General features: G+C 45.9%; 1 protein-coding gene across 5 annotated transcripts in view; it reads right to left on the bottom strand.

Moving 5' to 3' along the window:
- FGF9 (fibroblast growth factor 9) overlaps positions 1-24,374 on the bottom strand; it is a 250,548-nt gene that overhangs the window by 44,952 nt on the left and 181,222 nt on the right. For all 5 annotated transcript variants that reach the window (XM_054718680.1, XM_054718678.1, XM_054718679.1 and 2 more), the window contains one exon: positions 2,422-2,525. In XM_054718680.1, the coding sequence (XP_054574655.1) occupies positions 2,422-2,525 (104 nt within the window). The remainder of the gene's footprint in view (positions 1-2,421; positions 2,526-24,374) is intronic.

Here is a 24,374-nt window from a genome sequence, read left to right on the forward strand (position 1 = left end):
GCAGAGACAGAGTAAGAGCCCCGGTCTCCTGATTTCTGTTCCCGTGCTCCCGTGCTCCCATCACTACACATTCTTTGTCTCCAGGCTCAGCTATATCCCCCCGGGGCTGGACACATTATCACCTCTGATCCAGCATGGCAATGGAAGATAGCAATTCTTCCTTCCAGCAGAGTGCTAAGTACACACTAGCCATACAATGAGGCCCACACCTGTATGTTTAATGAAGCATAAAAAGAATCACAATGTTTTATTCACTTCAATCCAATATTCATATATTGAGCACCTTATCATGTACAAGGGCCAGAGCTATGTGTTAGGCAACATTAGGGAATACAGAAATACAATCAACTACACTGGATATCATACTGTACTTGAGTGGCCATGGAAATATAAACAGTGGTACAGGGGCCCAAAGGAAAACACCAGAACTGCTAACCAGAATAACTGGGGTTCAAGTTAGAGGGGTAGTGAAGGTTTTGTAAAAGAGGCAATATTTAAATTGAATCTTAAAGAAAGAATGCAGCTTCATCAGGTAGAGCGGAGAAGAGAAAGACATGCCAGAGAAAGGAGTTAACTTAACCACACATACAAATTAGAACAGTAGGTGGAAAACCCAAAATACATGGGGAAAGAGGGCAAGAGATGGGACTGGCATAGGGTTTGTGATAATATTGATGGTATCGCTAAAGAATGTGGGCATGGCCTTTAAAGGCAAGCATTGGAAGGGGTCTGAGCTGAGAAGGACATTCATCTCTGGGTTTTGGAGGTAATTCTCCCATTCCTGGTGTGAATAAACTGGAGATGAGAGAGGTAGAACGCACAGAAGCCATTTAAGATACTTTTCCACAAAGGAAACACTGTATGGAAATGTGTTCCTTGTCACACTTTCCTCCAAGCCTGGAGACACACAGGAGAAGGTATGCATTTCTCAAACACAGAAGGAAGAAGAGCTTTTTTTTTTTTTTTTTTTTTTTTTTTTTTTTTGCTTTTCTGGGATTGACCCCTTTGCTGTGATAAGGATTGTCAACTAGTCCTATGGCTGTGGGGTAGTGGAGGTGAGAAGTCCACTCTTAGCCCTGCTCAGGGGCTCCAAAAGCTCTAAACAAAGCAGTTGGAAGTCACAGAAAACCTGCTAAAATGGGATTCTCCAACTTTCTGCCTCTGGCCACCTTTTCAGATACTCCTGTCCCTGGTGCTCACTGAGCCCTCGCTCTGTCCCCAGTCTGTGCTACAGAGGGAGCCACACAGGCAGGAGGGCAGCTGAATGAGAGGAGAGGAGGCCACCCAAAGAATCCAGGAGAGACAAGGCTGAGCCCAGACAACAAACGGGAGGCTCCTGTGCTGAACACAAAGTTCCATCTGCTCCTTGTCAAACAGCAAACCGCAGGCGCCGTCACACAGCCATTTCATCTGGAAGATGAGTCATCTCTCTAAGGGGAAGGGGCTCTGACGGGGTATGCAAGGTGGTCGGTCCCCAGAGCAGGGGGCAAATAGTCCAGCCTCTATTTGTGTTGACTCAGTCACCGCATCCTTGAAAAATGTTTACCTTAATTCATGTTTTATAAACTAACACCTATAAACTATATTTTATATATACAATCTATAATAAAAGCGTAATATGATAATTAGACCGGACAGCCAAACCACCTTCCAGACGACCTTCTGGATGAAGTAGGAGCAGCTGCCAGGGCCGAGCCCCTTGCACGAATCTCATGCATCAGGCCTCTAGTGTTGGAATAATTTAACATGCATTATTGAAATCCATACGCAGAAACATTTTTGGTGGTGGTACATGATTTGAAAGTTTGGAGATCATCATGACAAACCATACTCTCTGCCATCCAATGAAGGTCAGATTGTATCCTACGCACAAAAAGCATTATATTGAGTTCAACTGTGACTGACTTAAATCCACATTATATGTCTAAAGGTGAAAAAAAATTGAGGGAAGGACATTTTTCACACGTAAATTTTTATGTATTTGATATGAAAATGGTTTGGCATATGATAAAACATTTCTTAGAAACTTTGGTCTACTGAAGACCCAGGGATGATATACCTATTAATAAAAACAATACGATTTGCCCCAAAAAAGTGTAAGAGCTCACACTATCCTTCCCAACAGACTCGGTTTTCTCTAGGCCAGTGGTGGGCAAACTCATTAGTCAACAGTACAACGATTGAAATTTCTTTTGAGTGTCAAATTTTTTAAACTTAAACTTCTTCTCATGCCACTTTTTCAAAATAGACTCGCCCACACCGTGGTATTTTGTGGAAGAGCCACACTCAAGGGGCCAAAGAGCCGAACGTGGCTCGTGAGCTGCAGTTTGCCGACCACGGCTCTAGGCTATTACAACCTAGAGAAAGTGCATTCAAGCCAGTGGGAGACATAAAGGCTGTGAAGCCTCTCTCAGTACTTACTGATCCGTACAGCTCCCCCTTCTCATTCATGCCGAGGTAGAGTCCACTGTCCACGCCTCGAATGCTGACAAGGCCCACGGCTATACTGATAAATTCCAGAATGCCTACAAGACAATAGGCAGAAGGTGAAGGGCAGGTCAGAGCACAGAGCACTGCCCTGAGTCTCAGCATCACTAGAAGTTTCAAAGAGGACTGAGGTTAGCTCCCAACTGGGATAATCTCACACTCATTAAGAAAGTGTCTTTTAGAACCACTGCCGAAAAGAATTGACTTTTATAATAATGATACAAAAATACTTATCAACGTGACACATAACATTTTAAAAATAAAAAGCTAGTATGTACATAGATATGCTGAGAAGTGATAGGACATAACTAGTGTACATATTCTAATTAACCTAAAAGAATATAGTTGGAGAGAAAAATATCCAGTTTTACTCCCAGTTGATAAATGTGAAATTATACATTTGTGTATGGGCATAGATCAGAAAAAATTCTATTCAGAGAATGGTCTTATGTCCCTCAAAATAAAGAGTATGAGGTGCTAAGTTGATTTGTTTATACAGAACGTTATCCCCTCTCTACTGTATAGAGATCTCCATCTGGGACAATAAAATAGCCTACTCATATCTCAAATATTTTTGCTTAAACAAAGTATCTATTATTGCTATAGTTATCTAAGCCTCATAGGGATACTTAAGCAATTAAGATAACACAATATTCTGAAAAAAATGCAGATTCCAAAAATACTCTTGATTTTAAATAGTCATGGAGTATTATATCCCAAAAACAAATCAACATAATTACCTTTTATTTCCTTCTTTCTGCTTACTTACCTCACTAAGAATAACAATACTTACGGTGGGCATAAATCCAGGATTTTATGGCTATTCAACAACAGCTTCAATGTCTCTAACTATATTGTTGTTTTAATATGATTACCCAACAGGACATTTGGGACAATGCTAATATTACTCATGCTTAACCATGTTCTCAATTTATAATAATAAAAGCGTAATATGCTAATTAGACCAGACAGCAGAACCACCTTCCGGATGTCCTTTCGGATTAAGCCTGGGCTGCGAGGGCCGAGGAAAGCCGCCATGGCTGTGAGGGCTGAGCCCCTTTGCATGAATTTTGGTGCATCAGGCCTCTGAGTTTTGTGATAAAGTACTAGACTTTGTAAAAACCTTGCATTCATATATACCAAATATTGGGTTGTTTTCTAAAAAATCTTCAACTATTGAAAAATTTACTTACATCTTAGAATAACATTGGCCTGTAGTTAGTCTCATGTGACTGATAAAAAAGAAATTATATGGATTTTTAAATAATTAATTTTTCAGCTCTCACAAAACAGACTGTGCTACTATGAAAAGAAGACATGACAGCCTGGTAATGTGGCTCAGTGGTTGAGCAATCACCTATGAACCAGGAGGTCATGTCCAGTTGCAGGCTCAGTCCCTAGTGTGGGGCATGCAGGAGGCAGCCAGTCAATGATTCTTTCTCATCATTGATGTTTCTATCTCTTTCTCCCTCTCCTTTCCTCTCTGAAATCAATAAAAATATATATTTTTTAAAAACCACAAAGAAGACATGACAAATACATAGTGATGAAGGGAGACAAGACTTTGGGTGCGAGTACACAGTGGAGTATATGGATGACCTTATTATAAATTGTACAGCTAAAAGTTATAGAAAGCTATTAACCAACATCACCCCAATAAATTTAATTTTAAAACAAAATACATGGAGGAGACAAAATGGCGGCAGAATAGGCAGAAGTGTCCCAAGCCTTGTCCTGGAGCAGATAGAAGGAGCAACTAAATCGAATAACACCCACCCCGAATTGGCAAAGCAGACACAGCTGGTGAGACAATTCGCAGCTGGGAAGGGCAGAGGATGCCTGGAGAAAGGTAAAATCAGGGCTCTGGGCTGGAGAGAACTGTGAGACCTCCGAGCCCAGAGGGTCAGATGGAAGCCACACAGCACCAATGCTGTGTCCCTTGGGACAGGCATAACATCTCACTGTGGAAACGAAGTCCACAGGGCTGGGGTGACAGGAAATTCTAGATCTAAGCCCACAGCCAGGAGAGGGCAGCCTGAACAACTGCCCAAGCCACGCCCTGCCAGGAGGAGAGGGGCTCCCAGAGGCGCAGCTCTTTCCCCTCTTTGGTCTTTGCTTTTATTTGCTAAACCCAGTTCATAGGACCTTTCAAATACAAACACTCACCCGTGGCCGAGGTGCAGATTTGTGGAGTCTGGAGAGAGGAGCAGCTTGGGAGAGGTGGCTGGGAGTCTGGCACTGAGACATCACCTGACTAGTGGGACCTGGGCAGCCATTTTCTCCTGAAGAGAGAGCCCCTCCCTGCAGTCTCCAGGCAACCAATACAGCCACACCCAGACTACACCCTGAGTGGTACAAAGGATACCAAAAAAAATTTTTAAATAGTCCCTGAGAGCCCTGGACTGGCCTGAAGAGAGGCCATTCAGTCCCGGAACGCCATAAGGCAACCTCCCCAACTATAGCCCTGTCAGAAAGAGCCACTTGAGAGATTAAGATTGAAAGTGAGCAGACAGGCTAAGTGTGAAGATGGATCCCGCCTGCTGGCAGTCAAGGCTGTGGAGACAGACACAAACAGAGGAGCAGTGGACTGCTTGGAACTTCAATAATTTAACAGGGAATTGAGAAGTGGCAGACAGTACAAAGAGTAGGATCTTAAATCAGCCCCCATGGGGCATTAAAACTCAGCAGAAAGAAACGGCACTTCACTTTTTAATATTTATTTTTATTTTACTTTATTTTATTTTATTATTACTTTGTTGTCTTACTTTTTTCTATATTTACTTTTTTATTTGTTTCTTTATTTTTATTTTCTCTTGCATTATTCTTTCATCATTCTATTTCTATTTTTCTTTTTTTTAAATGGACTAAATTTATTTATCTCTTTTTAATTTCTTTATTGATTAAGGTATTACATATTTGTCCTCTTCCCCCCATTACCTTCCCAAACCGCACCCCTGCCCCACTTATGCCCTCACCCCACTGTTGTCTGTGTCCACTGGTTAGGCTTATATGCATGCATAGAAGTCCTTTGGTTGATCTCTTCCCCTTACCCCCACCCTCCTCTACCTTCCCTCTGAGATTTGACAGTTTGATCGATGCTTCCCTGTCTCTGGCTCTGTTTTTCATCATTCGTTTATGTTGTTCATTATTTCCCATAGATGAGTGAGATCTTGTGATATTTATCTTTCACTGACTGACTTATTTCACTTAGCATAATGCTCTCCAGTTCCATCCATGCTGTTGCAAATGGTAGGAATTCCTTCTTTTTTAGCGTAGCGTAGTATTCCATTGTGTAGATGTACCACAGTTTTCTAATCGACTCATCTGCTGAGGGGCACTTAGGCTCTTTCCAAATCTTAGCTATGGTGAATTGTGCTGCTATGAACATAGGGGTGCATATATCCTTTCTGATCAATGTTTCTAGCTTCTTGTGATATATTCCTAGAAGTGGGATCACTGGGTCAAATGGGAGTTCCATTTTTAGTTTTTGGAGGAAACTCCATACTGTTCTCCACAGCAGCTGCACCAATCTGCATTCCCACCAGCAGTGCACGAGGGTTCCTTTTTCTCCACATCCTCGCCAGCACTTGTCGTTTGTTGATTTGTTAATGATAGCCATTCTGACAGGTGTGAGATGGTACCGCATTGTAGTTTTGAATTGCATCTCTCGGATAATTAGTGACTTTGAGCATATTTTCATATGTTTCTTGGCCTTCCTTCTGTCTTCTTTTGAAAAGTATCTATTTAGGTCCGTTTTTCCATTTTTTGATTGGATCATTTATCTTCCTTTTGTTAAGTTGTATGAGTTCCCTGTAGATGTTGGAGATTAAACTCTTATCGGTGATAACATAGGCAAATATGTTCTCCCATGTAGTGGGCTTTCTTGTTGTTTTGTTGATGGTTTCTTTGCTGTGCAAAAGCTTTTTATTTTGATGTAGTCCCATTTGTTTATTTTCTCTTTAGTTTCCATTGCCCTAGGGGCAGTGTCAGTGAAGATATTGCTTCAGCATTTGTCTGAGATTTTGCTGCCCGTGGATTCCTCTAGTATTTTTGTGGTTTCCCATCTTATGTTTAAGTCCTGTATCCATTTTGAGTTTATTTTTGTGTATGGTGTAAGTTGGTGATCTAGTTTCATTTTTTTGCATGTATCTGTCCAATTTCCCAACACCATTTATTGAAGAGACTGTCTTGACTCCATTGTATGTTCATGCCTCCTTTGTCGAATATTAATTGCGCATAGTGGTTTGGGTCAATTTCTGGGTTCTCTATTCTATTCCATTGGTCTATATGTCTGGTTCTTGAGCCAGTACCAGGCAGTTTTGAGAACAGTGGCTTTGTAGTACAGCTTGAAATCTGGTATTGAGATCCCTCCTACTTTGTTCTTCTTTCTCAGTATTGCTGCAGCTATTCGGGGTCTTTTTTATTCCAGATGAATTTTTGGAGAGTTTGTTCCATATGCCGTTAGTATTTTAATGGGGACTGCATTGAATCTATAGATTGCTTTGGGTAGTATGGACATTTTAATGACGTTGATTCTACCAATCCATGAACATGGTATGCTCTTCCATCTATTTATGTCTTCCTCTATCTCTTTTTTCAGTGTCCTGTAGTTTTCTTTGTTTAGGTCTTTTATCTCCTTAGTTAAGTTTATTCCTAGGTATCTTAATTTTTTTTGGTGCGATGGTAAATGGGATTGCTTTTTTAGTCTCTCTTTCTGTAAGTTCACTATTGGTGTATAGAAAGGCCATAGATTTCTTGGCATTAATTTTGTATCCTGCTACTTTGCCAAATTCATTTATTAAGTCTAATAGTTTTTTGATGGAGTCTTTAGGGTTTTTTATGTACAATATCATGTCATGTCGAATAAGGACAGTTTTACTTCTTCTTTTCCAATTTGGATGCCTTTTATTTCTTCTTCTTGTCTAATTGCAATGGCTAATACTTCCAGTACTACGTTGAACAGGAGTGGTGAGAGTGGGCATCCCTGTCTTGTTCCTGTTCTTAGGGGAAATGGTTTTAGTTTTTGTTTATTTCTATTTTTTCTATTTTTATTTTATTTTATCCTATTTTTAACTAATTTTTAATAGTTTTTTTCTTCTTTCTCTCTCTCTCTCTTCTTATCCACTCATCCTCTTCCTACTTCCTCTATACTGAACTGAGGTCCTCCCCATATTCATCCAATTCTTTAACCTTACTTTCTGAATATAAGCTCAGCCTCTACAGATTCTGCCCCCACCCTCTTTTCTGGGTGTTTGATGTTTATATTTTTTTTGGTTTACCTGTTTCTACTGTGGTGTTTTCTCCATATATATAATAAGGTCCTGGTGCATGAAATTTGTGCTGGGAAGGGGGTCCATCTGCCCGGCCTATACCCTGACCACAATCTGGGACCGCTGGCTCCTAACTGCTTGCCTGCCTGCCTGCCTGATCACCCCTAACCACTCTGCCTGCCTACTTCATCACCCCTATCCACTCGACTGCCTGCGTGATCACCCCTAACACCTCTGCCTGCCTATCTGATCACCCCTAACTGCTCACCTGCCTGCCTGATAGCCCCTAACCACCTCTGTCTGTCTGCCTGATTGCCCCTAACCACTCTGCTGCCTGATGTCCCTAACCACTCAACTGCTTGCCTGATCACCCCTAACTGCTCGACTGCCTGCCTGATCACCCCTAACTGCCTGCCTGCCTGATTGCCCCTAAATGCTCACCTGCCTGCCTGATCGCCCCTGCCTGCCTGATCGCCCCTACCACTCTGCCTGCCTGATGCCCCTAACCACTCACCTGCCTGACGGATTGCCCCTAACCACTCTGCCTACCTAATCGACCCTAACTGCTTGCCTGCCAGACTGATCACCCCTAACCACCTCTGCCCCTGTCCCCTGCCACCATGACTTCATCCAGAAGGACATTCGGAATGACATCCGGAAGGTCATTCAGCTGTCTGGTCTAATTAGCATATTATGCTTTTATAGGTTTTTTTGCTCTTTCTTCCTTTTTCTTCTTTTTCTTTTTTCTGTTACCATTTTTTCTCTCCTTGATATCATTTGGGCTCTCTTTTCTCTCCCCTAATTCTCTTTTCGCTGGTGGTCACTTATATTGGGGTTATCAGTGTCATGAGTACATTCTTGTTTTGTTCCCTTTGTTTCGTGTCTTGGCGAGTTGCATTTTTTCCTGTTTGGTCAATGTGGTAAAGAGTGAGCCACATAATCAGACACCTGGAGAGGAGACTCCAACCATGAACAGGTCAATAACACTCCAGGCCTAACCACAGAGGCAGGAAGAAGGCGGCAGTGAGGCAGAGAGCATGAGTGAGGGAGGGTGCGAAAGGGGAGTGTGTGGATGTGTGTGGGGTGTGTGTGTGTGTGTGTGTGTGTGTGTGTGTGTGTGTGCACGTGAGTGAGGAACAGTTACATCCCACAGGACCTTCGGGGCAGGCAGACCGGGCTCACCTAGCCAAGCAGCCTCTGCTACCACTGCAAACAGTCCAGGGTGGCCAGCACTACCGCAGAGGCTGCGCCTTGTTGAAGGAGAGAGCTGCTGTGACAGAGCCCAGCCTCACCTCCACCCAGGGTGCCCTCAGACACCACCCAGGACTCTACAGCCATGCCCGCAGGGACCTGCTGCCTCGGCTGAGGTCCCACAATCATCAAGACCCCAGCCACCCCATCCACGGGCTCTGTGAGTTCCGAAGCACGCTCCCCTCTGGCCGGCCTAACACTTTAGTTAGCCCAGGACACCTTAACCACACGAGCACCAACAGCGCGAGCAGACCACCCCCGTCCAAGGAGCAGCAGCCCCGCAAGAAGCCTGCCCCCCGTCCAAGCAGCATGCCCCCCTCAGAGGAGCATCAGCCTCATATGGCCTGTCTGCATCCAAGGAGCAGCAGCCAGGCACACAGCCCACCACCGTCCCAGAACCAGCAGCCGCGTAAAGCCGCCCGGTCTGAGGACCAGCAGCCACCTAAGCAGCCTGCCCTGTCCGAGGAGCCACAGGCACACACAGCCCCCGTTTGAGGAGCAGCAACCCTGCGAGCTGCCCGCCCCCGTTTGAGGAGCAGCAGCCAGGCAAGCAGCCCACCCCCGCCACCTAGAGGAGCCATCATTGCTGCGAGCAGCTGCCAGAAACCCATCACTGTCTCACTAATTAGAAAGGTGTGGACAAGGAACCTGGGAAGGCTGGTCAACCTTGAAACTCTGAAAGGTCAGAGCCAACCACTCCCTATCTAATTGAGACAATGGTAGCTGAATCAACTTCCCCACCACATAACCATGTAAATCCTTACTGATAATATAATCTGCCTGTTACTGGAATTGCCTGCCTAAGAGCCATGGGTGTATCCCAAACTGAATAAAAGGGATGGCAAGGAGAAAGCAAAGCCTAGTCCTCCCACTAGAGGTGGGCCCCGCCTGGCCCCCATTTCCCAAATTAATACTTTTCTAGTCTCTTTTATTTGTGTGCAGCCTTCTCCAGAACCCGAACCCTGAACCTGAACCCAGAACCACGCGGGACATGAAAGGGGTTCCCAGAAGTAGCCATGCTAGCAGCGCTCACCAGAGGAGTCCCACCAACTAAGGAACAGCCACTGTCGAGACTGACCGAGGAGCAGCCACAGCCTGAGAAGCCGATGCCACCCGCAGAGCAGCCCCACACGATCCAACACCTAGATGCTTCGGTGAGAGCAAAAGTGGGGAGACAAAGAAACCCCCAAAGGAAACACAGGAGGAATCGCCAGAAAAGGAGCTAAGTGAAATGAAGACAAGCAATGTCAGAAAAAGAATTCAGAATAAGGGTCATACTGTTCATAAACCAGATGGATGAAAAAGTCAACAACTTATGTAAGAATCAAGAAGAAATAAAGAGTGATATGGCTGCAATAAAAAACACTATGGAAAGTTTCAACAGTAGACAAGGAGAAGAGGAGGACCAAATTAGCAAATTAGAAGACAAGGGAAAAAAACACACCCAAACTGATCTGCAATTGGAGAAAAAAATTAAAAGACAGGAGGAGGGCCTAAAAGAGCTTTGGGACAACATGAGATGAAGCAACATATGAATAATAGGGGTGCCAGAACAATAGGAAGAGGAACCTATTTGAAGAAATAATGACAGAAAACTTCCCTGATGTGGGGAAGAAAACAGTCACACAAGCACAGAGAGTCCCAAACAAGATTAACCTGAAAAGACCCACACTAAGACACATCATAATTATGATGGTAAATGTTCAGGACAAAGAGAGAATCTTAAAGGCTGCAAGAGAGAGACAGAAAGTTACGTACAAGGGATCTCCCCTTACATTATCAAATGATTTCTCAACAGAAAAATATCAGGCCATAAAGGAATGGAAAGAAGTTTAAAAGTGATGCAAACCTAGGGACTGAATCCCAGAATACACTATCCAACAAGGCTATCATTCAAAATTGAAGGGGAAATCAGGAGCTTCACAGATAAAAAAAAAAGGCTAAGGAAGTTTATCACCACCAAGTCACCAATGCAAGAAATGCTAAAGGGACTGTTGTAAAAAGAAGAAATAAAAAGGAAAGAAGGAACGCAGGCACAAATAAAATGGCTAGAAACAAGTACATATCAATAATTACTTTAAGCATAAATGGACCAAATGCTCCAATCAAAAGACATCGAGTGGCTGAATGGATAAGAAAACATGACCCATATATATACTGTCTAAAGGAGACCCACCTCAGAACAAGAGATCCACACTGACGGAAAGTGAAGGAATGGAAAAATATCTTTCAGGCAAATGGAAATGAAAAAAAAAAAAAAAGGTGGGGTAGCAATCTGACAAAATGGACCTCAAAGTGAATGCCATACCAAGAGATAAGGAAGGCCACTTCATAATACTAAAGGGATCAATAAAACAAGTGGATATAGCCCTGGCAAACATATATGCATCCAATGCAGAAGCACCCAAATACATTAAAAAACTCCTGGAAGATATCAAGGGAGAGATCAACAATACAATCATAGTAGGGGACTTTAATAACCAACAGACATCACTGGATAAATACTAAAGACAAAAAATCAGCAAAAAAAAAGAAGAAAAGAAAAGAAAAGAAATCCTAAATGACTCATTAGAACAGATGGACTTAATAGACAGCTTCAGAATATTTCACCCCAAAGTAACGGAATATACATTCTTCTCAAGTGCACATGGGACATTTTCAAAGATAGATAACATATTGGGTCACAGACAAAGTATCTCCAAATTCCAGAAGATTGAAATCATATCAAGCATCTTCTCAGACCACAATGGCATAATATTAGAAATCAACTACAATAAAAACAATCCAAAAAATTTAAATACTTGGAAGCAGAATAGCATTCTATTAAATAATGATTGGGTTACCAAAGAGATTGAAGAAAATATTAAAAAACATCCTAGAAACAAATGACAATAAAAACACAACAATTCAAAATCTATTGAACACATTGAAAGCAGTCCTGAGAGGGAAGTTTATAGCTCTAGAGGCCTACCTCAAAAAAAAAAAAAAAAAACACAAGAAAAAAACAGTAATAAATCTTGTGACAACTACAAGAATTAGAAAGAGAGCAACAGAAAAGCTCAGAGTGAGCATAAGGAAAGAGATACTACAGATTAGAGCAGAAATAACTAACATAGAGACAAAAAAAAACAACAATACAAAAGATCAATAAAACCAAGAGCTGGTTCTTTCAAAAGATAAACAAGACTGATGAACCTCTAGCCAGGTTCGAAAGAAGCAATGAGAGAGGAACCAAATAAATTCAGAAATGAAAGAGGCAAAATACCAAACCCCACAGAAATACAAAGGATTGTAAAATAATACAATGAACAACTCTATTCCAATAAACTAGACAACCTGGAGGAAATGGACATATTCCTAGAAAAATATAACCTTCCAAAACTCAATCAGGAAGACCCTAAAAATCTCAAAAGGCTGATAACTATGCAGGAAATTTAAGTGATCATCAAAAAGCTTCCAGCAAACAAAAGCCCGGGGCCAGACAGCTTCACAAGGGGAGTTTTACCAAACACTCAAGGAAGAACTAAAACCTATCCTCCTCAGACTATTAAAAAAATTCAAGAGGAAGGAACACTTCCAACCTCATTCTATGAAGCCAGCATTACCCTAATTCCAAAATCAGATAAAGACAACACAAAGAAAGAGAATTACAGGCCAATATTTCTCATGAACATTGATGCCAAAATCCTCAACAAAATTCTAGCAAATTGAACTCAGCAGTACATCAGAAAGATCATACACCATGACCAAGTAGGATTTATTCTAGGGATGTAAGGATGGTACAATATACACAAATCAAAAAATGTGATATATCACATAAACAAATTGAGAGATAAAAATCACAGAGTCATATAAATTGATGCAGAAAAAGTATTTGACAAAATCCAACACCCTTTCTTGATAAACCCCTGAGAAATGTGGAAATGATGGATCATACCTCAACATAATAAAAGCCTTATATAATAAATCTGCAGCCAACATCATACTCAGTGGGAATAAACTAAAACCATTTCACCTAGGAACAGGAACAAGACAGGGATACCCACTCTCACCACACCTGTTTGACATAGTACAGGAAGTGCTAGCCATAGCAATTAGAAAAGAGAAAGAAATAAAAGGTATCCAATTGGAAAGAAGACATAAAACTGTCATTATTTGCAGATGACATGATACTGTACATAGTAAACCCTAAAGACTCCATCAAAAAATTTTTAGACTTAATAAATGAATTCAACAATGTAGCAGGATACAAAATTAACGCCAAGAAATCTATGGCATTTTTATACACCAATAGTGAACTTACAGAAAGAGAGATTAAAAAAACAATCCCATTTATCATCGCACCAAAAAAATTAAGATATCAAGGAATAAACTTAACTAAGGAGGTAAAAGACCTGTACTCGGAAAACTACAGGACCCTGAAAAAAGATATAGAGGAAGACATAAACAGATGGAAGAACATACCATGTTCATGGATTGATAGAATCAACATCATTAAAATTTCCATACTACCCAAAGCAATCTACAGATTCAAAGTACTGCCCATTAAAATACCAACGGCATATTTCATATACATAGAACAAATGCTCCAAAAATTCATCTGGAATAAAAATTAAAAAAAGGAATAGCTGCAGCAATCCTGAGAAAGAAGAACAAAGTAGGAAGGATCTCAATACCAGATATCAATCTGTATTACAAAGCCACTGTTCTCTAAACTGCCTGGTACTGGCACAAGAACAGACATATAGATCAATGAAATAGAATAGAGAACCCAGAAATCGACCCAAACCATTGTTCTCCATTAATATTTGACAAAGGAGGCAACAGCATCCAATGGAGTCAAGATAGTCTCTTTAATAAATGGTGTTGGGAAAATTGGACAGATACATGCAAAAAAATGAAACTAGACCACCAACTTATACCATACACAAAAATAAACTCAAAATAGATAAAGGACTTAAACATAAGATGGGAAACCATAAAAATACTAGAGGAATCCACAGGCAGCAAAATCTCAGACATATACCGAAGCAATAGCTTCACCGATACAGTCCCTAGGGCAATGGAAACTAAAGAGAAAATAAACAATTGGGACTACATCAAAATAAAAATATTCTGCACAGCAAAAGAAACCATCAACAAAACAACAACAAAGCCCACTGCATACGTGAACGTATTTGCCAATGTTATCTCCAATAAGGGTTTAATCTCCAACATTATAGGGAACTCTTACAACTTAACAAAAAGAAGATAAACAACCCAATCAAAAAATGGGCAATGGACCTAAATAGATACTTTTCGAAAGAGGACATAAGGAAGGCCAAGAGACATATGAAAACATGCTCTAAGTCACTAATCATCCGAGAAATGCAAATCAAAACGACAATGCAGTACCACCTCACACCTGTCAGAATGGCTATCATCAACAAAACACGTGCTGGTGAGGATGCAGAGAAAAAGGAACCCTCGTGCACTGCTGGTGGGAATGCAGACTGGTGCAGCCACTGTGGAGAACAGTAAGGAGTTTCCTCCAAAAACTAAAAATGGAACTCCCATTTGACCCAGTGATCCCACTTCTAGAAATATATCCCAAAAACTAGAAGCACCAATCAGAAAGGATATATGCACCCCTGTGTTCATAGCAGCACTATTCACCATAGCTAAGATTTGGAAAGAGCCTAAGTGCCCATCAGCAGATGAGTCAATTAGAAAACTCTGGTACATCTATACAGTGGAATACTACGCTGTGGTAAAAAAGAAGGAATTCTTACCATTTAAAGCAGCATGGATGGAACTGGAGAGCATTATGTTAAGTGAAATAAGCCAGGCAATGAAAGAAAAATACCACATGATCTCACTCATTTGTGGATTATAATGAACAACATAAACTGATGAACAAAAATAGATCTAGAGACAGAGAAGCATCGATTAGATGCTCAAACCTCAGAGGGAAGGCAGGGGAGGGCAGGACTCAGGAGGAGAGTTCAACCAAAGGACTTGTATGCATGCACATAAGCATAACCAATTGATACAGACACCAGGGAGGGGGGTGAGGGCATGAGTGGGGAAATGCGGGGACAATAGAGGGATAAGGACACATTTGTAATACTTTAATCAATTAAGGGGGGGAAAAAGAAGGAACTCTTACCATTTGCAACAGCATGGATGGACATAGAGAGCATTATGCCAAGAGAAATAAGCCAGTCAGAGAAAGTATCACATGATCTCACTCATTTGTGGATTATAATGAACAACATAAACCGATGAACAAAAACAGACCCAGCAACAGAGAAGCATCAATCAGATGCTCAAACCTCAGAGGGAAGGTAGGGGAAGGTGGGGGTAAGGGGAAAGAGATCAACCAAAGGTCTTGTATTCATGCACATAAGCATAACCAATGGACATAGACACCAGGGGGGTGAGGGCATGAGGGGGGGAGGAAAGATGTGGGGGGACAACGGACTGGTAAGGACACATATGTAATACCTTAATCAATGAAGAAACAAAAAAAATACATGAACTGCATGCATGCACTGACTGGCCAGATTATTATGATCTCTGAATGCATAAAAATCTGGCTACTCAGTGTATATCCTATATAATAAAAGGCTAATATGCAAATTGTCCCCTCGACCAGGAGTTCAACCAGCAGGCAGGCTGGCTAACTGCCCATGTCCCCTACCCCTGGCCAGGATGGCCGGACCCCACCTATGCATGAATTCATGCACTGGGCCTCTAATATATAGAGAGAGAGGAAGAGAGTGGCCAGATTATTATGCGTTCAGAGATCATAATAATCTGGCCACTCAGTGTAAAATAAAGCAAAGGATTCCAAGGCGATGTGAAAGACAAGAGATATTTCTTATAAAGGGGCCTTCCTAACTTTTTTTAAGCAAAAAATACAACAAACATCTTGTGTTTACAATTTACAGAATATCTATCTGGACCTGCAAACTATTTATTTTTATGGAATATGAAATACTGTGTGGAAAAATAGAAAGCAAAATTACAAATTACATTTCAGATCTGAAACTCTGTGACTCTGTAATGGAAGATAAACCAAAAATAAACAAGTTTCCTAATAGTCTTTCCTACCTCACAAAGCCATTTGAAAGATAAATACGGTAATATTTCCATGAGATTCATTTCACTCTCATTGCAATCAGTTTGTTGCATTATACTATTTCTAACTCTTATGGTTGAAAATAATTAAAGTGTGGCATGTAACTGCCATTAAGAGTCACCTACACGTGAATCTCTTCTTAGCTACCTGAAAATACAGCACAATATAGGTCACAGTTACCCTAAAATTAGTGTTAGGAATTCATTAATGTCCAATTGTCATCATAAAACTAGTGGCCCGGTCCATGAAATTCGTGCACCCAGGGGGTGTCCCTCAGCCCAGCCTGAACCCTCTCCAATCTGGGACCCCTCACACAGGGATAGGACCTGAAACAGCAGTTGGACATCCCTCTCACAATCCAGGACTGCTGGATCCTAACGGCTCACCTGCCTGCCTACCTGATCGCCCCTAACCAATCTGCCTGCCAAACTGCTCACCCCCAACTGCCCCCCCACCAGCCTTCTCACCCCCACTGCCCCCCCGCCAGCCTGCTCGCCCCCTACTGCCCCCTGCCAGCATGCTTGCCCCAAACTGCCCCTCCCACTGGCCTGATCACACCCAACTGCCCCCCACTGGCAACCTGCTCACCCCCAACTGCCCCCCTTGCCAGCCTGCTTGCCCCAACAGGCCCCGCCCCCGCTGGCCTGCTCAACCTCTACTGCCCCCCACTGCTGGCCTGCTTGTCTGCAATTGACAACCCTCTGCTGGCCTGCTCACCCCTAACTGCCTCCCCCCCCGCAGGCTTGATTGCCCCCAACTGCCCCCCTGCTGGCCTACTAATCCCCAACTGGCCGCCCCTGCTGGCCTGCTGGCCCCCAACTTCGCCCACCACTGGCCTGATCACCCTCAATTGCCCTCTCCTCCTGGCCTGATCGCCCCTAACTGCCTCTGCCTCGGCCCTGCCACTATGATTTTGTCTGGGCAGCAGCCATGTAGCTGGCTGAGGCGACCAAGGAAGCCAAGCCCCCGCTTCCAGCCCACTCCAGCCGGTTCCGTGGCTCCCGCCTACAACGTCGTATTAGTCGCAGCAATTTGCATATCCCCTCCTTATTGGCTGTGGGCGCCGCCAATCTTTATTGCAAATTGATGGTTAATTTGCATATTACTCTTATATTCAACTAGAGGCCCCGTGCACTCAACTCGTGCATGGGGGTGGGAGGTGTATGTGTCCCTCAGCCCAGCCTGCACCATCTCCAATCTGAGACCCCTCGAGGGATGTCCGAATGCATGGTGGGATCGAACCTAAACAGGCGGTCGAACATCCCTCTCACAATCCAGGACTGCTGGCTCCCAACTGCTTGCCTACCTGCCTGCCTGACTGCCACCAACCACTTCTGCCTGACAGCCTGATCACCCCCTAACCACTCCCCTGCCAGCCTGATTGATGCCTAACTGCCCTCCCCTGCCAGCCTGATTGCCCCTAACTGCCCTCCCCTGCAGGCCTGGTCCCCCCCAATGGCCTTCCTCTTCAGGCCTGGTCACCCCCTACTGCCCTTCCCTACAGGCCTGTTCCCTCCCAACTGCCCTCCCCTGCTGGCCTGGTACCCCCAACTGCCCTCCCCTGCAGGACTGGTCCCCCCCCCCAACTGGCCTCCCCTGCAGGCCTGATCCCCCCCCCCAACTGCCCTCCCCTGCAGGACTGGTCCCCCCCCCAACTGCCCTCCCCTGCAGGACTGGTCCCCCCCCCAACTGGCCTCCCCTGCAGGCCTGGTCCCCCTCAACTGCCCTTCCCTGCTGGCCTAGTCACCCCCAACTGCCCTTCCCTGCAGGCCTGGGTCCCCCCCAACTGCCCTCCCCTTCAGGCCTGGTCCCCCCAACTGCCCTCCCCTCCTGGCCTGATCGCCCACAACTGCCCTCCCCTGCTGGCCATCTTGTGACCACAGGGGGGTGGCCATCTTTGACCACATGGGGGCGGCCATCTTGTGTGTTGGAGTAATGGTCAATTTGCATATCACTCTTTTATTACATAGGATAGGATGAAAGACAGGAAATATTTGCCCGCTTGGAGATCTGACCCATTAGGGTAAACCATGTCAATAGGAAAAGGCTTAATCAAAACACTAAAAAATACTCACAACCCTATTAAAATACCAACAGTATACTTCATAGACCTAGAACAAACTCTCTAAAATTCATATGGAATAAAAAAAGACCCCAAACACCCTCAGCAATCCTGAGAAAAAAGAATAAAGTTGGAGGGATCACAATACCAGATTTCAAGCTGTATTACAAAGCCACTGTTCTCAAAACTGCCTGGTACTGTCACAAGAACACACGTATAGACCAATGGAATAGAACAGAGAACCCAGAAATCGACCCAAACCACTATGCTCAATTAATATTTGACAAAGGAGGCAAGAGCATACAATGGAGTCAAGACACTCTCTTCAATAAATCGTATTAGGAAAATTGCAGTGGTACATGCAAAAAAAAATGAAACTAGACCACAAACTTACACCATACACAATAATAAGCTCAAAATGGATAAAAGACTTAAATGTAAGACCTGAAACCATAAAAATATTAGAAGAAACCATAGGCAGGAAAATTTCACACATTCCTCATAGCAATATGTTTACCAACACATCTCGTAGGACAATGAAAACTTAGGAGAAAATAAACAAACAGGACTACATCAAAATAAAAAGCTTCTGCACAGCTAAAGAAACCGTCAACAAAATAATAAGAAAGCCCACTGCATAGGGGAACACATTTGTCAATGATACATCCAATAAGGATTAATCTCCAAAATATATAGGGAACTCATACAACTTAATAAAATGGGCAAAGGACCTAAAAAGACACTTCTCCAAAGTGAACATACAGAAGGCTAAGAAGCATATGTAAAAATGCTCAAAGTCACTAATCATCAGAGAGATGCAAATCAAAATGACAATGAGGTACCACCTCAAAACTATCAGAATGGCTATCATCAACAAATTAACAAATGACAAGTGTTGGCGAGGATGTGGAGAAAAGGGAACCCTCATACACTGCTGGTGGGAATGCAGACTGGTGTAGCCACTGTGGAAAACAGTATGGTGTTTCCTCAAAAAATTAAAACTGGAATTGCCATTGACGCAGTGATCCCACTTCTAGGACTATACCCTAAGAAACCAGAAACACCAATCAGAAAGGATATATGCACCCCTATGTTCATAGCAGCACAATTTACAATAACTAAGATTTGGAAATAGCAGTGCCCATCAGCAAATGAGTGGATAAAAAAAGCTGTGGTCCATTTATACAACAGAATACTACGCAGCTGTAAAAAAGAAAGAACTCTTACCATTTGCAACAGCATGGATGGACCTGGAGAGTATTATGCTAAGAGAAATAAGCCAGTTACAAAGAGATAAGTATCACATCTCACTCATATGTGGAATCTAATGAACAAAATAAACTGATGAACAAAAATAGATCCAGAGACACAGAAGCATGGAACAGACTGTCAAACCTCAGGAGTGAAGGCAGGGGAGGGTGGGTGGGAAGAGATCAACCAATGAACTCATTTGCATATATGCATAACCCATGGATACAGAGAATAGGGTGGTGAAGGTCTGGGGTGGGGGACAGGGGCAGGCTAGAAGAGGTCAATGCGGGGAAAAGCGGAGACATCCATATTCCTATCTAATAAAAGAGTAATATGCAAATTGACTGTCACTCCAACACACAAGATGGTCAAAGATGGCTGCCCCCATGTGGACACAGATGGCCGCCACAAGATGGCCAGCAGGTGAGGGCAGTTGGGAGGGACCATGCCTGCAAGGGAGGGCAGTTGTGGGCAATCAGGCCAGCAGGGGAGGGCAGATGGGAGGGACCAGGCCTGCAAGAGAGGGCAGTTGGGGGCGATCAAGCCTGAAGGGGACGGCAGTCAGGGGTGACCAGGCCAGCAGAGGATGGAAGTTGGGGGCGACTGGGCCTGCAGGGAAGGACAGTTTGGGGGACACAGGTCTGCAAGGGAGAGCAGTTGGGGGGGACCAGGCCTGCATGGGAGGACAGTTGGGGGTGACCAGGCCAGCAGGGGAGGGCAGTTAGGTGTGACCAGGCTGGCAGGGGAGGTCAGTTAAGGGTGACCAGGCTGGCAGGGGAGGGCAGTTAGGGGCAATTGGGCTGGCAGGGGAGCATTTAGGCATCAATCAGGCTGACAGGGGAGTGATTAGGGGGTGATCAAGCTGGCAGGCAGGTGAGCAGTTGGGATCCAGCAGTCCTGGATTGTGAGAGGGATGTCCGACTGCCCGTTTAGGCCTGATCCCACCGGGGGAACGGGCCTAAACAGGCAGTCGGACATCCCTTGAGGGGTTCTAGATTGGAGAGGGTGCAGGCTGGGCTGAGGCACACTCCCACCCCCACCCCCCCACCCCTGCCTCGTGCACAAATTTCATGCACCAGGCCTCTAGTACAGTATATAAAAAGCCATGGGCTGTCATGACTGAAACTGGACAGACTACCAAACAGGCTGCATGGGGTGACTAGACTGGTAGGGGGGTTAGTGAGAGCCAACCAAACAACTGAACAGGAGGCTGCGTGAGGTGACCAGGCTGGTGGGGGGGGCGTGAGTGGCAACCAAGTTGGCAGGGAGGGGCAATTGGGGGCGACCAGGCTGGCGGAGTGGGGCAGTTGGGGGAAACCAGGCTGGCAGGGGGGCAGTGAGGGCTGACAAGGCCAGCAGGGGGGGCAGTAACGAGCGACCAGTCCAGCAGGGGTGGGGGGAATTAGGGACGACCAGGCTGGAAGAGGGGGGGTAGTTAAGGGAGACCAGGTTGGCAGGGGGGGCAGTAAGAAGCGACAGGCCAGCAGGAGGGGGCAGTCGGGGACAACCAGGCTCGCAGGGGTGGGGGGAGCAGTAGGAGGTGATCAGGCTGGCAGGGCGGCAGTTAGGTGCGACCAGGCTGGCAGAGGGGGGCAGTTGGAAGTAACCAGGCTGACGGGGGGGCAGTGAGGAGTGACTAGGCCAGTGCGGGGGGGGGGGGGGAGTTAGAGGCGACCAGACCAGCGGGGGTGGCAGTTGGGGGAGACCAGGCCAGAAGGGGGCGGCAGTAAGGGGCAACCAGGCCAGTGGGGGTGGAGCAGTTGGGGGCAATCAGGCCAGCAGGCAGAGGCAGTTAGGGGTGATCAGGCTGGCAGGGAGGACAGTTAGGGGCAATCAGGCAGGCAGGCAGGTGAGCAGTTAGGAGCCAGCGGTCCAGGATTGTGAGGGATGTCCGACTGCTGGCAGTTGGACATTCTCCGAGGGTTCCCAATTGGAGAGGGTGCAGGCTGGGCTGAGGGGACACTCCCCTCCCCCATGCACGAATTTTGTGCACTGGGCCCCTCTCTCTCTCTCTCTCTCTCTCTCTCTCTCTCTCTCTCTCTCTTTCTCTTATATATCCTACATAATAAAATCCTAGGTGGCGTCACACCCTCACGTGACACCATCACAAGATGGCCACGTGCACAGCGGAGGCGGGGCCTGGCGGCTGCTCCACACAGTAAGGCCTGGGGGTCCCGCAGCTCCGCGCAGTGTGGAGGCGGCGGGTCCCAGTGGAGGAGGCAGGTCACAGCAGGGGAGGGCAGTTGTGGGCGATCAGGCCGGCAGGGGAGGGCAGTTGTGGGCAATCAGGCTGGCAGGGGAGCAGTTAGGCATCAATCAGGCTGGCAGGGGAGCGGTTAGGGGGCCATCAGGCTGGAAGGCAGAAGCGGTTAGGGGCAATCAGGCAGGCCGGCGAGTGGTTAGGAGCCAGCAGTCTCGGATTGTGAGAGGGATGTCTGACTGCCAGTTTAGGCCCGATCCCTGTTGGTTTAGGCCCCGACTGCTGGTTTAGGCCTGAACTGGCAGTTGGACATCCCCCGAGGGGTCCCAGATTGGAGAGGGTGCAGGCTGGGCTGAGGGACACCCCCCATGCATGAATTTCATGCACTGGGCCTCTAGTCCTATCTAATAATAGACAAATATGCAAATTGACCATACCTCCGACACGCCCACAAGCCATACCCACCATCCAATCAGAGTGAGTATGCAAATTAACCCAAACCAAGATGGCTACAGCCACAGAGAGCAAGGTTTCCTAGGTAACAGAGGAAGCCAAGCTTTCTGCCTGCCCTTGCCAGGCCTAAGCCTCCACTCAAGCTACAAAGTTTCAATTATAGAAGGTAAACAAATTCAAACAGAAATGGCGTCAGAATGGAGCTTGAGAGAGCAGGCCAGGGTTGCCGCCGGCAACAGGGGAAGCAAAGCTTTCTGCATACCCTGGCCAGGCCCACCCGCTTAAGGCAACAAAGTTTCAATTATAACCCCAACACAAATGGCTGCTGGCCTCGGAGGGAGCCCCAGGCTTGGATCCGCTCCAGGCTACAAAGTTTCAATTGTAGAAGGAAAATAAATTCCAGATACCAGGGCCTCTGCTTGGGTGGCCAGGGGATGCAGGGTAGGCCCCTCGCTCAGGCCGCCCCACACCCCAAGGGAACCCCCACCTGATCTGGGACACCCTTCAGGGCAAACCAGCTGGCCCTCACCCCTGTACCAGGCCTCTATCCTATCTGATAAAAGAGTAATATGCAGATTGATCATCACTGCAACACACAATATAGCTGCCCCCATGTGGTCAAAGATCCTGCCCCCATGTGGACACAAGATGGCCACCACAAGATGGCCAGCAGGAGAGGGCAGTTGGGAGGCACCCGGCTTGCAAGGGAGGGCAGTTGAGAGGGACCAAGCCTGCAAGGGAGGGCAGTTGGAGGTGATTAACCCTGCAGGAGAGGGCAGTTAGGGGTGACCAGGCCGGCAGAGGAGGGAAGTTGGGGGCAAACAGGCTGGCAGCAGAGTGGTTAGGGGGTGATCAGGCTGGCAGGCAGAAGCGGTTAGGGGCAATCAGGAAGGCAGGCAGGCAAGCAGTTGGGAGCCAGCAGTCCACCAGGATCAGGCCTAAATGGGCAGTTGGACATCCCTCCAGGGGTCCCATATTGGAGAGGGTACAGGCTGGGCTGAGGGACAACCCCCCTCCGTGCACGAATTTCGTGCACCGGGCCTCTAGTATATATATAAAGAACCAGGGCCCAAAACGTCCTAAATGACTGAACAGACAACCAAACACTGGAAGTCAGTCCTGCAGTCAGTGCTGGGTTGCCTCGGCGACCCAGCACTAACTGTCGCCGCTGCAGGCACAGTGACCCTGCACTGACTGCCAAGGGGGGTGCAGATCAGGCCTGGAGAGAGAAGCAGGGTCTGATCTGCAGCCCCCGTGGCAGTCAGTGCTGGGTCGGCACTGCGGAAGTCAGCCACAGCAGGCACAATGACTCAGCACTGACTGCCAATGGGGCTGAGGATCAGGCCCAGAGAGAAGTTTGGAGAGAGAAGCAGGGTCTGATCTGCAGCCTCTGTTGATCAGCCCTTGCCTCTCTTCCTCTCCGGGCCTCGCCTGCAGCCGCAGGGGCTGCTGGTCAGGCCCACCTCTCTGATCAGGCCTGAAGATAGGCCCAGAGATGCTGACTGGCATAGAAACCAACTAATCAAAACCAAATCTGGGTGAACTGCAAGGAACCAATGGCTGCCTAGGAGGCGGAGTTTTTTGACACTGACTGGCATATAAACCGACCAATCAGAATCAAATCTGGGTGAAGTGCGAGAAGACAATGGCTGCCTAGGAGGCGGGGCTTTTGACACTGACTGGCATAGAAACCGACCAATCAGAATCTAATCTGGGTGAACTGTGAAGGCGGAACCTAAGGTGGGGGCTGAGGAGGGGTTTTAAGGGCAACAGCTGTTTGGTGTAAGGTGTAAGAAAGCGGTTCAATTTTTTAATGACTGGTTTGGCATTATAGTGCATATGGCTGGCTATCAGTCCAGATAAAGGGATTATGTATTTTTGTCTGCCAAGAGCATCTCCTCCTGATGAAAAAGGCTTCCTCCCTCCCCCATTTAAGCAATCCTATCCTATACAATCTATCTATACTACTAAAAAGGTAATATGCTAATTAGGCTGGGTCGATCGGCCATCTTCCAGACATCCAACTTCCTTCCGGACAAAGCCATGGTGGTGGGGGCCGAGGCAAAGGCAGTTAGGGGCGATCAGGCCAGCAGGGGAGGGCATTTGGGGGTGAGATCAGACCAGCAGGAGGTTAGGAGCAATCAGGCTGGCAGGGAAGGGCAGTTGGAGGTGATATCAGGCTGGAGTGAAGGGCAGTTGGGGGGCAAGATCAGGCCGGCAGGGGAGGGAAGTTGGGGGCAAGATCAGTCCTGCAGGGGAGGGCAGTTGGGGGTGAGA

Source organism: Eptesicus fuscus, chromosome 7 (genome assembly GCF_027574615.1).
Source record: "Eptesicus fuscus isolate TK198812 chromosome 7, DD_ASM_mEF_20220401, whole genome shotgun sequence".
Lineage (NCBI taxonomy): Eukaryota > Metazoa > Chordata > Mammalia > Chiroptera > Vespertilionidae > Eptesicus > Eptesicus fuscus.